Source organism: Larimichthys crocea, chromosome IX (genome assembly GCF_000972845.2).
Source record: "Larimichthys crocea isolate SSNF chromosome IX, L_crocea_2.0, whole genome shotgun sequence".
NCBI lineage: Eukaryota > Metazoa > Chordata > Actinopteri > Sciaenidae > Larimichthys > Larimichthys crocea.
In genome coordinates, this window is record NC_040019.1 from 5380082 (window position 1) to 5395950 (window position 15869).

The window sequence follows — 15869 nt, forward strand, 5'->3', positions numbered from 1 at the left end:
CTTTTATCAATGCTCTAAATCCACCCGACGCTGTCATGCAGCAGGGAGCTGCGATGTTTGCTGTCACATCCACAGCCGCCAATTCCTGAGGTGCAGGGCATCAGATTATCTGAGATTTTTTTTTTTAGAGCTGGGGACAATGTTTATGCATCACAGCTCCTAAAATGTAATTTTGAGAAGTGTAGCCGTGGTCACCTCAGAGACACAGGAAGGAAGATGGAGGAAAAAGAGACAAATGAGCCATGAGTTATCATATGTAAGCCCCCAGCATTGATAAAAAATCTTTAATTCTTTGGGGACACTGTCACAATACGAAAAAATGGGAGTCACTTTCTCTTTTCCCATCGCTCTCTTACCCTCTGTGGAACAGTCATTTTGTACTGCAGTACAGAATCTCAATATTGGCAGGCACATAAAATACTGTGCTGTCAGTGTGACATTTCGCTGAATGACATCAGCCTTAAATCACATTCAATAGTGATTAAACGTAATTAAATCCCACTGATTCATTGCGGAGCTTTAGCCTATAATCCAAACCATTCACCATGCTTTCTTATGAATGATGCTTTACTATTTGAAAGGCTTTTTTTTTTTTTTAAGACAATGATTGAATTAAATTGAATTTCAACTATAACAAATGTGTCCATTTGTTCTTTATTGATAGGATCTCATAGGAAATACACATCACACATTTTGGTTTAAAAATGAGAGGACGTTACATAGAAAAGGCATCGTCATTATTCACTAACACATGAAAAACCTTGGACTCCAATATGTATTGCTCAGGGTTAAGATTTTTTTTTTTTTTTACAAATTGTAGAACCAGGCCCCCCAGGAGAAGCCTGAAGCCCAAGGTAACTTTGTTTAAAAAATTCAGAAACAATGTCCACTTCAAACTCTGCACAGACTATATTTGCATAGCATGCATTTTATTTGAATAAATATCCAGTGAAGACTACAGTGACGGATTGCTCAAAATCATTTGATAAATGTTGCATATTTCTCTGACAAATTGCACAGAGTCTTCAGGTATTCACTGGAGGAATCCTAGAAAAAAGTACAAAAGGCTGGGAAAGAAAAGAACTACTGGAATAGAAATAATCCCTCCCATACTGCATTTACCCTGACAACTAGCAATATCATTTCTACAGGGGTAACAGAATTGTACAAAAGAACAAGGAGATCAAAATTTATTTGATTCGAGTTAGAAATGTAGAAATAAGTAATAGCATAGATATATGTATATTTATAACATCAGATCTGGAGAGCACATCTTTTACAAGAGGATAAAACCATCACCATTCTCTTTCTGTCTTCAACGCAGTATGTCTTATGTTGCTCTTCATGGGTAGAGATTTTACTGAGCATGCACTTTTTTAAATATAAAATGTCCTTCATCTAACCTCAATAAATATATCCTCTGAAGTGATTTATCTTTTATCAAAAAAAACAACAAACAAAAGCCAGCTTCTTTTCTTTTAGACATTATACACCAGAACGTGCTGTGTACAGTATGTACACATTTTCTTCTCTTACTCTTACTCATTCGTACTCACACACACACACACACACACAGAAACAAACTCACTGGGCCTTCCCTAGAGGTTTGACTACAGGCCATGGTATGTCAGGTAAAGGTGTTTGGGGTCCGGCAAGGGCTCGTTGTTGCTGTGCCTGCTGGTTGGCCCAGTTTAAGTCCACACCATTCTTCTTCAGTGCAGCCAGGTGTTTGATGTCCAGCGTGGTAAAGGTGGTGAACTGGACCTGGTTTCGCTTACTGGTGGGGGAATGAAGCGGCTCGTCGCGATGTGGCCTGGCTAGCAAGGTGGCTGAACGGTTCGCCATGGGGTCGATTATCTTTCCTTGAAACTGCTGCTGGGAGCTGGACCTGCTGCGGCCCAGGGTGGCAGTTCTTTCGGGGACAGCGGGGGCACTCACAGTTGGTAGAGTGCTCTCCATGCTGCGGTGGCCGATGGAGTCCATGGAGTGATGGGACTCTAGAGGGCGATGAGGCTCACGCTTTAAAGTGGATACTTGAACTGGGGCACCTGGGGCACCTGGTCCAGTAGTGTTATGATTGTTGCTCCCCAGCCACACCCAGTCATGCTTGTGATCCTTTGGGTCCCCGCTGGGTACCGGGGCTGCCTGTATGGGGGTCTTGTGATTCCGGAAACAGAGGTTATATGAAGCACAGTTAAGCAAAAAAGCCAAGATAGCTACACAGGAAACCCCCACCAAGGCATACATCCCAATCTCCAAGTCCGACATGGCTTTGAATGTCCTAATGAGGTCGCTCTCAATTACTTTTGGAGTTCTAGATTTAGGCGGCTCCTTCCCGGATGTTTTAGGAATGTCTTTGTTAGAGGGTGAATTGGGGCTGTCGAGCATGTTACCATAGCTTCTCTTCTGCCCTTCTCCTTTACTAGATAAACCTGCTGTTGGTCTGGCAGTGCTCAGTGGTGTGTTTAAGCTTGGCTTGGTCATAGCTGTAGTGGCAGTCGAGGAACTGATATCATATGTGGTACCTCTTGCAGCTTTGGTTGTATCCCCAATCCATACAACATGTGGCTGCATGTATCTTGTTGAAAATGTGGTTGAGGTGGAGGTTTCTGCCAGGGTGGACTCCTGCTGGTCAGGTACTGGTCTAAATAACCATTTGTCCATATCTGTGACAGCACGCTGTGATGTCACTGTCGTCTTAAGCTCACCTACCACTTCCGATGCACCACCCTCGAAGTATTTATTTCCATAAGCGTCATCCTCCCCACCACCTTCTGCCACGACCCTGCTGCTACTTTGAAAGTTAATCCCGAGGAGTCCCGTGCCTACTGCCAACTTGCTCTTCCTCTTGGACTTCTGGCATTCCTCACAGATCCTCAGCTCCACTCTCACTAGCGCCACCCGGCTTTCATCTTCACCTTGTGCTACTACAAATGTGGACTGCGTGGTGCGACGTACTGTTGCCACCTCCTCATCTGGGGTAGTGACTGTCAGAGAGTACATACTGCGGTCAAACAGCTCCAGCGGGACAACTGCGCCATCGCTGAACTGAACCCAGCAGCTGACTACTGCTTCCTAAAAGAAAAGAGAGAGAGAGTGACAGTGAGAGCTAGATTTTCAAAGAGTTAATAACATAAAATTGTCTAGACTAAACTCTTTATGATTACACTCAGCAGGGTGCCATGAATTATAGTCCTATTGAGGGATAGAATGAAATATAAATTAAGTGGCTAAAGAGAGTAAGTCCTTAAATCAAGAAAAACATGTCATGTTAACACCAGAATTAGCCAATCCAATCACATTAATACACAATGACCTATTTCCTGTTGCTAATGTGAGCCACTGGGTCGCCAAAGACCTAACCTATATTTTGGGGTTTGAATACATTATGAATCGCCCTGAGCAGAACATTAACAGCTCGCCATCACAGACACAATTGGCTGGTCATCTGCACTGGGGTGGTTCTAATAGTTTGTTATTGACAGGGGCCGACCAGCCCACAGTGACAGTGTACTGTAGGTAAAGGGAGCTTTTCGTTCCAACAGCTATGGACCGCCTAATTGCTGCCCCATGCCTGTGTCGGGGAGCTGCTGCTTTAAAAATGGGCAAGCTGCCATGGCTAAATGTGTGAGTGAGCTTTTAAAATGATCATCTGTGCACCCTGTCTGCCTCTTCCGCTCTCTCACACAGCATGGTTACTGCCAGATGATGGTCAGAGCTGTGAACTAAATGGGTTCACATTCGGAGAGGCAAAAAGAAAACACAAATGTTGGTCATTGCTGCGTAAATCTGCACCCTTGTGGCAATTCTTATGATTCAAATCCTCTCTGCGGAAGCCTATAACGTCGTTGTTGGAAGATGAACATTTAGGCTACGTTAATAACACACTGTTGTCTCATAGCAAGTGTGATATTCGCAGAAGATTTAAAATAAAGTTGTTCTGAATGATATTGGTTGTTGGTGTTCATACTGCTTCTGCTCCCAGTGCATAAACAATCCAATCTCACTGGAGAAAGCTTCCAAGAATTAAATATTGTGCTTAGCACATAACTTATTTTTCTTTCTGCTTCTGGGGCTTTAAGCAGTTGAAAACCATCTTGGTGCAAGAGACACTGATTCTCCGCTGCCTTCACATTTGGATGTTTAATATAATAACTAACAATGCCAATTAATGCTAAAGTTCTTTAATAGATCTTCAGATTTCCAAAAGAATATCTATGAGGTACCAAATACAAAGAATAGGAGAATCGATTAAGGTAACAGTATAGAGGGCAAAGTTTCTCTCTTAGTCGAAATATAAGAATAAATCATATTTTACATATTACTTCAACAGAGATCAGTGCCCACTTCCATCTCCAACTGTGAGATGCCAAAATTTTCCTTCAAAGAATCAAGATTGATTCCCTTATTCAGCCACATTTCTCTTGAAACTACATCCTACATCAACGATGCCCTCTGTCTAGATATAATTCCCTGTCATCCCCCAAAGTTTAAATCACCACCCAGCCAAAATCTTTAAAGTTTTTAATTCCCTCCAACCATCTCACAACGGAGGAGGGTTTTTTTTCCTTTTCTATTCAGAATTTTGCTTCCTTGCATGATAGTTTTCTATTGCATGTATCCACTATACCCCAATGTATCAAAAAAATCCACTTCTCGCACTGTTCCTAATGCTGCACTCTCCATGCACATAACCAAGTCGATTTAATATCTAATTGAATGAATCATCTGCGATGTAGACAGTTCCTTTGGTTTTCGCCAAACAAAGTGCTAAATCCTAAATCCAAACACTGAGATCAGTTATTAAGTCTTGTCTTGTGTGCAAGGTTTGATTTGCATGAGGGGAGAATCAAACAGTAGCAACAACATTTCCAGCAACAGTACAAGAAGCACGTTGGTCTTAAAATGCAGGTCTGTGATGTTATTTATGCTGTTGCTTTATTATACATGCATCTGTGTGTGTGTGTGTTTCCAGGCTGGTGTGCGTAATAAAAGGAAGAACCGTGTCAGTGGAAGTCATTGATGAATGCCAGGGGCTTGCTTGTTAAGTTCCCACATTTTTTTGAAAAAAAGAAAAGAAAAAAAACGGGGGATGTTTTCAGACTTTGCAAACATAGGAAAAACAGTACTGCAATGGTAGCAGAGGGAAACAGCCGGTAAATAATTACACAGTTAAAATAAATACAGACAAAGAAACAACAACACTGTGTGCCCTCACCTTTGGTATTTAATTACAGCTTCTAGCATCTGAATTTAATACTTACTTTTGTGTGCTCTTGTTAACTGTTTACTGTATCTTAAAATACATTTTATGGCATGTTTTGATCTTTCCATGCTAACCTGAAAAATCTGAATATATAATTTACAATTGCATACTTTATTCACAGGTTTGTTTATTTCATCCCCCAAATGATTATCATATTCTCTTAGTCCTTCACAGGCTAAAAAAATGGGCATCTGTAAAACTAACAGGCATAAAAAGAGACAAGCACCATCACGCACAGCTAAGTTGTACCCCCTACTTTTAGGCTTCGTGTGTTACAAATTTCCTCTTACTTACTTGTTTGAGCTGCGTGATTGTCTCCCGCGTGGTTGCCGTGGCAACGATGGCCCTGTTGCTCCCTGAGCTGAGCTGCAGGGACAGAGAGAGTCCAGAAACCAGCTGTACCCCCAGCTCTGTCACGCTCACTTTGTCATCCACCACCTTGATGCTCCTCTCAGCCAGGACCAGCGACGTCAGAGGAGACAGCACCTGCAAACGTATGCAAATCCTCATCCAAACTGCAGATGAACATTACGTGACTATAGCATGCGTTGCGACTGTTAAAACACAAGCTTCCCACACACACACTTCATGGCTCACCTGTACTGTAGTAGTGCCCACAGCACGTCCCTGCAGCACCAACCCATCCTGCACCCTGGCTACATCAGGATCCGCCACTTTTAGAGAAGAGCGCACAAGACCAGTTACATCCACCTGTCAATCACAAAAGAGAATGACATTTAACTTTTAATTGTTTACTGCGATAATGTACGGTTATTATTTTTTCCACTAATTCAGTGTCAAGATGGCTGTTGTAACTTTTGGAACATGACATATCTATTAATTGTCTGACAAGTCTAGTCTAGACTGGAAAACCTAAATGTCAGTTTCAGTGAGAACTGTTAAATGTTTTTACCTGCCAATCAGGACCCAGAAAGTACTCGACGGGCTCTACCCCTGTTAGTGGGTCAGGCAGCACTTCAGCGTCAGCCTGGGCAATGAAGTGTGTCAGCACCCGGAGCGTGGAGTGCTGGTACTGCAGCATGCAACCCCTGCCCTTCTTCATTTCCTCATCTTCGTCACTATCCCATATCGACCTTAATGCACAAAGTTTATTAGACACATTGAGTCACATACCAGTTGAAAGGAATACTTCAGGAAACAAGGAGAAGGAGAAGATTGACATCATGTCCGTGCCATGTTCACGGGCTAAATGGTTCTACAGTCAGGAGGCAGTTAGCCTAGTATACCATGACGTGGCTGGAGTTTCTTGTAGGGATGGGAATCGACGCAACTTATGCAAGTTTCGCACGTGCAGTGCAATCGGTAGTAAACAATGGCACCCACTCGGTTCAAACGCTCCAAAGTTTGGCTGCATTTCACCAAAACAGATGGCAACATGGCGACTTGCAATCATTGCAAAGTGGAGATAACAGTGTCGGGAGGGAGCACGACGAACATGCAGAAACATTTGCGCACACATCATGCAATACTTTTAAATGAATGTCGTGTTTTTGACACGCTTCGGACTGGAGATGAATCTCAACCTCGCAGCAGCAGCAGCAGCCAGGCACCTCTGTGGTTACTACAGAAGGTAACTCTGGTAAGTAACACACTGCCTACCATGTTACCGCGATGTGCTTCTTTGTAAAACATGCTATAACAGTTAACATTAAACGAATGCCTTCTGCATTACATTTAGAAGATGACCTTTTTTCCCAAATGAGAATCGATAAAAAAATCGTAAAAATCTTATCAATTCCAATCCCTAGTTTCTTGTGGAAAAAATATCTGGGTTCTGCTCTGTAGTCGTTTACCAGCAGGATGGAGAGGAGAGTTCAGAGTTTGTTTATTAAACTAATTTAAAAAGTGGGTTTATCTTTACTCTCTCTAGCTTAACCTGTCTGCTGAAGCAGAGGCGCAGACATCCACTGTTGTCATTGTAGTCGTCTGTGAGAAAGGAGATTGCATACGGAAAAGTAAGCGAGGAAGTTATGCTACTAGTAAGTGTTAAAAATACTTATTTCATTCCAGCTTTTCAACTCCGGTATGAACTAAAATAGCATAGCGTTCAAACTCTGTTCAGTTGTTCGTTTGCAGTCTTGCAGATCACAAATCACCATCATGGTGTTGGTTTATTTAGCATCCTTTTGATCTGTTTTGTTTCAATCAAATCATAGGAAAGTTTATTTTGGGATCATGTCCCTGTAATGTTAGTAAGTAGGTTCAGTGGTTCACAGTTACCCGTACGAGAAAACCCACAAATGATAATGAAAATAATGCTAACTGTAGCTTCGTATTTAGGACGCTATGAAAATGCTTATCAATCTTCCTCATTGAGATATTCCTTTCAGCTCATGATTATAAATATATTATATTGCATGCATTGTACTACACAATTACTGATGGAGGATATATATGGAAATATTTAATTGAATTTCAGGAACCTGCTGCAAAATAATTGTGGGTGTCAGTCGTACTAAATGCATTTTAACCAGACTATACCACTACTGTGGTGTGAATTTGTAAATGTTGTCTTCACACGGCAGCAGAGAGACAATAAACTCAAGTATGATACTGGATACTGCTGAGTGACCTTTCCTTCTAAATTAATTTAAGTAAATTTAACCAAGATACTACAACTGACTGAAAGGGGGGTGGTGATGGAGGTTAAGCTGTGAGTCGCCCTCAAACCCCTCAGCAATGATCATATAATTATCATAAGCACAGCTGGTCTGCCACGTGCTGAACCACAGGTGTGCTGGAGGGCTGGTGGATATGCTTCCACACCGCAGGCAGAAAGCTACTGTCAAGAGCTACAGTCCAAATAAACATCATTATTATATAGCCTTAGGTTAGAGCTTAACATGATGGAGATGCTGCTTGAATTAAACGAGTGTGACTCAACACCAGACAGCAAACTAACTCTTTCCACAAACCTTTTGTTAAAACTCATGGGTGTTATTAATACTGTATCAGCCTTCCGCCTGTAGAGAATAAACAGTATTTTTTCAGGTTATATATTTTATATTTGTTTTTGATTTAAAAGTGTTTGAAACTGCAGCATTCATAGCAAAGTTATTAACAAAAAATTAACATAATTTGTTTATAGACTTGTGCATGACTTCTATAAGAAATTGTTTTCTATATTGAGCCTCTTTGCCATGGTTACTCAATGTTTCTCTTAGTTCTCATTAATGAACTATAATAATAATAGTAAGTGGTAATTAAATAAATAGATAAAATAACAGTGAAAACTTGACTGCGAATCATAAACTGTTAAACACACAGACACAGACACAAAGAAAGCAATGTAAGGTTTTTGTATGTTTCACGAATCCACAGTTTTTGAGTACTTTAAAGTTTTGTGTTTGAAATCTAATGTTGCAACTGTGCCATTACTTAGACAGAAATTCCATTTGCTGGTCAAATATGCACACATTAAACTACAAATTCAGCACCTTTTTTTCATGAGCTGAGTTTGGCCATTATCATTTCACATTTCTGACCTAGTCTCTGTTTATGTCTGGATGTGGGTATTGAATGTTTTGGAAAATGAAAGCCCCAAAGAGTTTTTTACCCTGGAGAAAAGAGACTATGGGTTAGCCATCATCATTAGTATTGAGTGAAAAATAATGACTTTACTGTAAGTACGTATTGAGTGAAATTCCACTAACCTTTATCTCCAGGGCAACTGTGTTGCTTCTATAGTGTCCTACCCACTAATTCAGCAAACACAGGTTTTGTTTTTATGAGTAGCTATATATACACAGTATGCTGATGGATATTAGAAATGTCTCAATATGCTGTAATCCAATTCAACACCACCACTAACGATGGACTCAGACATTACCATACAGCTGAATCCACATCTTTCTGACACTGTGTCAACAAAAACTGATTATTATAAATGTCACAAAGACACAGTATAATTTCATGCATGGTTAACTCGGTGCACAAGTATTGCAGCTGGTCTCTTCTCTTAAATACCTCTACAAGATGAGCTGCATGATGCAATGACAAGTTGCTTACACATAAAAACACATATTGAACATATTTAAATTGAAGGAAATACCAAATCCAACAAAAAATTCTCATGTTCATTCTTACTGTAAGCCCTGGACTTTTGTAAACTCTTATAGGACACACAGTTCAACCAAGGTAGCCATGACTGCTGCTGCAGAAATTAGTTGGTACATTGGACAGCTCCTTGGTGACAGTTTGGGTTGCAAAGGGGTGGAAAATTTCTGGTAAAGTCCCAGACATTTTCTATGGGAAGTTGGGGGACTTTTTGAAATATTCCAAATCAGAAACTTTCCATGGGAATTATGGAAATTAATGGGAATTTATGGCAATTAACTGGAAATTTGGGGTTATTTAGTAATTGGGGGTAATCTAGTATCATGATTAAATGGTCAATTGAATGACACTACCTATAGCTGATATTTTACTTTATCTTATCAGCTAGCTATCTACTGCAATTTAAACATTAATACCATACATCAAATATATTTACCCCATATTATCATCAAAACAGCAGCAGTTGTATTGTAAAGCGACTGTCTTGACACAGAATTTATCCGGTCTCACCTCCTGTTGCCCATAGTAACAGGGACCCTCCAGCCCTTGATCTGGCTGAGCTCTGGATCGGCCACATCGATGATGAGGGGCAGCCGTGGCATCCATACACTCATCTCCAGCTGGGCACTCAGGAAACCGTAAGTGAAGTTGAGCATCACGCTGGTCCTTCCTCTTGTCTCCTTCCCGTCTACATACACATAGTCACATCGCTCTGACACCTAGACAGTGCAGACAAGAAAAAAAAAAGAGAAAGAGAAAAGGTGAAGGCAATGTCTTGGGTTTGAATCTGGCCCCAGAACAGTCAGATGGCATCGCTTTATTTCTGCCAGGCTGTCCCTAGAAAGTACAAAAATCACTTTAAAGTTTATTGAACTAGAGCTGGTACTGAACTGTCGTCTAGTGATTTGGATTCAACTTTCCACTAGCAGAGGTTTTCCATGTAAAGCTCCATGAAAAATGAATAAGAAAGTTTTAGTAGGAACTGACAAAAAGAGAAGAAGAGAAACAGAACCACCAATGCAAATAAGCTAAAACGAAACAGACACACACATTTTCTTCATTTCGCACTACTTCCAAAGTCTGGCTTGAGAAGTGTTTCTGTTTATGTCATGTAAATTCACAGCCATGGCCTCTATGAAACTGTTACCGAATATAAATTAGCTCTGCCTCATGACTGTTCCCGTAGCACTGTACTGTAGGTGGGAGCATTGAAGTCCCCACCAGTGAGAGCAATGAGGTGAGACACAGCGGTTGGTGTGTTTTATTTAAGATTGGAGGCCTATCTCCACTGCCGCCTCACTTATCTTAACAAACCAGTGGCTCCACAGAGGTAATTGGAGGGCACTAGACTGGAGAATAGAGTATGGCACTGGAGAGAAGGAGGTGAAAAGAGGGAGGCATAAAAAGTGAGGAAAAGGGAGAGGGAGGGATGACTTCCAAGGTAAGTCAACTTGAACTTCTGTGGAAATGTTGAGTGAAACTAGTCTGTGAGGACATTTTCCCATCATGCCGACTAGTCCAGACCAAAAACTTTGATGTTTTGTGTAGCTCTGAAGTTCAATGGACACTCAGTAATGAGATATAACTTTCACAATCCAAACTTATTTTTGAACTGTACTGTAGACGGTTTTTCATATACACATATACGGCACATGCACTGTTGTGAGCCTATTGTAGATTCAGAAAATTTCATTAAAAAGGATCAGTAGTTTTGCATGATTCAGCCCATCAAGTATACTTGTGTCCATGCTTGTTTAAAGTTAGAAAATTACGAGCAAACACAGTGAAAACTTTTCAAATCAGTCTGCATTTTACTTTGTAACAATGTTTTTATCCCCAAGAGACACCTGTGTGCAAGATAAGATACACAATATGAGCATGGACAAAACTGAGCAATACACACACTTTGTACATACACAAAACAGTGGTTATACTACACCCATGACAAAAGTAGTCAAAAATAATTCTAAAACTAGGTGGACCAAAAGAGAAGAAATGTACTAATTAAATCATAAACGCAACTTGGACCGAACTGATTGACAAAGTCATGGAAAACTGGAATGAGAATAAAACACCTGCAAGATATGACAATGTTCTATGAAACTTTTTTTGCATCTTTCAGCTCATTGTTTTTTGATTTTTTTTTGCAGCTATCTTCAGCAAAAACATAGCTGGTCCCTAACTAGGTTACCACGGTTGGTGAATACAGCTGTGTACTTAGCAGATAAAGAGCTAGATATTTTCTTTAGGAGTTGATGGAAACCAAACCAGAGCTAAAAGGAATTTATATTTACCAGGTGGCTGGAAACATGGCTCCATATTCTAATGTGTATGCTGGCAACAGTTTGCTAGTTCCCCATAACAACTTTAAAATGTGATAATATGTCAATATGTCAGCTTGTCCTGCTGCCCCCAAGTCCCCAAAAAGAATCAATAAGTACTGCTTCAAAAAGGTTCAAATGTTCAACCACATTGTAATTATTGAACTTGTTTTTTCCACACACACACACACACACACACAAGCATTATGTACTGTATGTGTGACTCGGTCTCACAGGGATTCACCTTTGTGTCAGTAACAGTATAAAAAGTAAAGTTTGTGTGTTTCTGGCTTTAACACCATCTGGTTGGTGGCATCGCTCTAAGAGGGGTTAGTGACCGCAGAGACCATTCAGAGACACAATAATAACTGGATTAAGTTCCTCTACCGATACAGAAAATCATTACAAACTCAGTCTCGGTCTCTTTAGCTCTTTCGCACTCTCTTGAGCTTACACACTGCCTCACACTCTAATGGAAAATAACATAATTCCTTTTCTTCTCCTCTCTGTGTTCTTGTCTCTGTCTCACCCTATCTGCTCTCTCCTCTCTCCTACTGTCCCACTGACATGGATCCATTACACAAGGGTCAAATCACTGTGCTTATGGACTGAGTGGTGGTGGGATCAAGAGCTCAGTCTCTAATGCCATATGGAAGAGGCTGCTTTCATCTACGATACTTTGACACTCGTACACACACACACACACACACACACACACACACACACACACAGGCTGGAGCTGGACCTGTTGAGTACATATACCAGATTGAATCTTGTTTTTCATTGTCACCGAATTCAGTTTAGTTACTGTCACATATCCATCAGACTTGCTTTTCGGTTCATATTAGGACTAAATGTGAAAGAAGAAATAGTTTTAAAAAGTTCTGTTTCCATTTGTTTTATAATGATTCAACTGATTTTATATTATTTATGAATGCTGTGAAGCATTCATGCACAGTGAATACTGAGCGATCAAACTGCCCACTTTCTTTTCATGATTTAGTTTCACATTATTTGAGATTAACATGTTGTCTTAAAAAAAGAGAGAAAAGTTCTCTACTAAATATCTGCATAAAAGGAAAGGACTGTTTGTCCTTCAGTTTATATGACTCATTTAACTCCAAGAGAGAACAGCTTTATGCTTATGGTATACGCAACAAGTCTCATCAAAAATACTATAACCACCAAAATATTTCTTATATTGTAAAGGTATAAAGCAAACAAGCAACGCAGAAATGATTTCAGTGCACATATTGATTAGACCCGCGTTTGTAATGGCTCACCTTGAGAATATCCTCCTCTGTAGACCTGCAGCTGGTGTAGTTTGTCACATCAGTGACTGAGCCATCGGCCTCCACAGCCAGAGTTTTCACAGGCACAGACACCATTTCACCCGTCAGCACCGCGGTATTCAAGATATCAGTGTTCTGTGCAGAAAGAAAGGCAGATAAAGAGCGGGTTAGTGGTCCGAGTTGCCACAGTGTCATAGTTTTATTCACTAACATGTAAAGGAAAAAAGGGAGGGACAGAAAGCTAGGGCTGTTCTGTTGGAAAATGACCTGGAATAGGAGAAAAGTTGTGAAGCCTGAGATTAGTCTAGCTTGTTTAAACTCTTGGATATCAGATAAAACAGAGTGAATTACTTTAACTACTTTTTCAAAGATGAACGGTTGCTCTAACTACAGCGCATCTACTTTCAGAAATAACAAAGAAATGAGTTCATTAGACATCCCAACGGCTACAAGAACAGCAACATCCCTTTCTACCTTTAAAAAACTTGTAAAAACCTTTCTGTTTCGAGAATGCTTCCCTGCCTAACAAAACTAACAACTACTCTGTGCTCCTTTACACCTTTGTCAGCTTATGTCCTCCTCTGTAAGTCGCTTTGGATAAAAGCGTCTGCTAAATGCAATGTAATGTAATGTAATGTAACATCCAGTCCACTTTTTCGTCTACACACTACAGCAGCCGAAGCAGCAGACAGGCTCGTTCCAAGCAATAATACAAAGTCCTGGCACCTTTGATGTTGAAGAAAGTGTATTACTAACTGAACTTGAACTTGATTTTATCAGTCAGCAAGCAAATATTGTGTTTATATATAATATAGTGTTTGCATATCCTACCAGACTAATACATTATGCAACACAATCATTACTGTGTGTACTGGGGCAGGGATGACAGGCAGACGGGTTAGCAAGTCTAACAGGGATTAAAACACTCACCAGGTCACAAACTTGATTTATTTAAAATCACACTGTAACACCCACACCTCACCTCTCATAAACCTGATTACATTCCTAATCTTCCAACCCATTCCCCACCTTGTACCGTACACCTCTGTCAATGCTCAGCAGCATCTTAGCTCTCTTACATCCCACAAGTTGTCATCAAGCCTAATATAGCTTTCCTTTTAACGTCTTCTCCAACATGGATTTACAACTACTTTCCAGTACATAAGACGCCCGATAACATCTTTTTAATCTATTATAGGTGGCGGCAGTGTGCGCGTAAGCAGCTCTGGGTGATCAGCGTTTCTATTTTTCCTCCTGATTCTCGCGATCTGAAGCATCAGGCAACACTCGGCAGATGTTTCCCGCCAGCTTCGCGTTCTGAACTCTGTCGGCTTGACAGCTGCTGACCGCAATTCCAAAAGGACATGTTCTAGTTCAGACTGCGACACTGACCCAAACATAAGCCAGTGGATCAAAGGGAGCACAAAATCAGAAAGCAATATCAGCACTCTGCCGCGCTGGCAGCGCCACACTGAGAGATCTTGACGTCCAGCGTATCCACAGGCTCTGTAATAATCTGTCTCGCAGTGATCAAGTTCGGCTGAAGTAGTTCAGCTTCTCTAAACATAATGTTATAGTTATAGTCTGTGGTTCAGTCCTTCATTTACTTCTTCATTCAGTGTGTTTTTAGTGTTAAATTCCCCATAGGGAGATGAGAACTTCATTCTCATTTGAAGAATATGCAAACACCATCCAGGAAGATCAGAAAATTAAACAGCCTTCATGCTGACTGTAGTATGTATAAAGTATAAAGCTGCACCGATTTTTACAGCCTTGTTATGAAATAAGTCTATTTACTACAGTTTCACAGCAAACAAATCTTGTGAAGTAGCTCAGATGAAACACATTTGCTCCCAAATGTTTGGTTGATTCATGTTGACTGTTGTACCATGAAATAGTCTACTGAATCTCCTGTCAAAGGCAGACATGTATCTACTTTATAATTTCTGTGGCCTTCTCATAATGTAAAGGTTTGTGAGAGAAGTACAGAAAATACAGCAGGAAATGGTTCTAAACAGAGACCACAGTGTTTCTATGTGTAATGTACTGTATATATAAGAAGCTGGAAAAAAACTGTATAAAATCAGCATTTTAAACAGTAGGCTATAGAAATGTATACATTGTCCTCACCATGACCAGAGGTGCCAGCCCCACATAGTCTCTGTGAGTCGTGTAGATCCGCATTATGCCCACATCCTTGACGTTTCCTGGCAACTCCAGGCGCCAGGAGATTGTCTGACTCTCAGCCTGCTCTGAGACATCTTCTGGCACAAAGTCCAGTTGCAAAACTTCCAGAAGACCCCTGTTTAGACATATAAATTTAAAAATAGAATATGGTTAGAGGCAAAGCTAAAGAGTTAAAGCAAACTAGGTAACCTTTGCTGAATGGGCGGAAATATGGCCACAAGCAACTCTTGGGGGATAATGGAAAATGCTTAAAAAAAATAGTGTAACTGTTATATCACAAAATGTTAGCCACTATAACCTACTGATCATACTGTACCAGACCAAGTAACGTTGTAGTTTGTATAATTTAGTGAGAATGACGTCGATGCTTTCATCTGTAAGACAAAGAATTGTAATTTCCTCCTTCAGAAGCTACATTTGTAATTTAGACCATTCTGTCCTGAGAGTTTCACACTTACTGTTAATTATCGCATGTAGAATCAAATCAAATCAAATCAATTTTATTTGTATAGCCCAAAGTCACAAAGTACATTTGCCTCAGAGGGCTTTACAATCTGTACAGGGAGTGACACCCTCTGTCCTTAGACCCTCGGTTCGAGTGAGGAGAAACTTGACCACAAAAAAAGGTGGAAGAAACCTCAGGAAGAGTCACAGAGGAGGGATCCCTCTCCCAGGACGGACAGATGTGCAATGGATGTCACGTGTACAGGACAAATTAACACAAAC

At 40.5% G+C, this 15869-nt stretch overlaps 1 protein-coding gene across 1 annotated transcript in view; it reads right to left on the bottom strand.

Moving 5' to 3' along the window:
* Positions 1 to 860: 860 nt before the first annotated feature.
* Positions 861 to 15869, bottom strand: part of si:dkey-1d7.3 (transmembrane protein 132D) — a 29345-nt gene continuing 14336 nt past the window's right edge. The window contains exons 4-10 of the mRNA XM_019272410.2: positions 15087 to 15258; positions 12948 to 13091; positions 9854 to 10062; positions 6180 to 6360; positions 5864 to 5977; positions 5561 to 5752; positions 861 to 3075 (exon numbers count right to left, since the gene is read on the bottom strand). Of these exons, the coding sequence (XP_019127955.1) occupies positions 1585 to 3075; positions 5561 to 5752; positions 5864 to 5977; positions 6180 to 6360; positions 9854 to 10062; positions 12948 to 13091; positions 15087 to 15258 (2503 nt within the window). The 3' untranslated portion in view covers positions 861 to 1584. The remainder of the gene's footprint in view (positions 3076 to 5560; positions 5753 to 5863; positions 5978 to 6179; positions 6361 to 9853; positions 10063 to 12947; positions 13092 to 15086; positions 15259 to 15869) is intronic.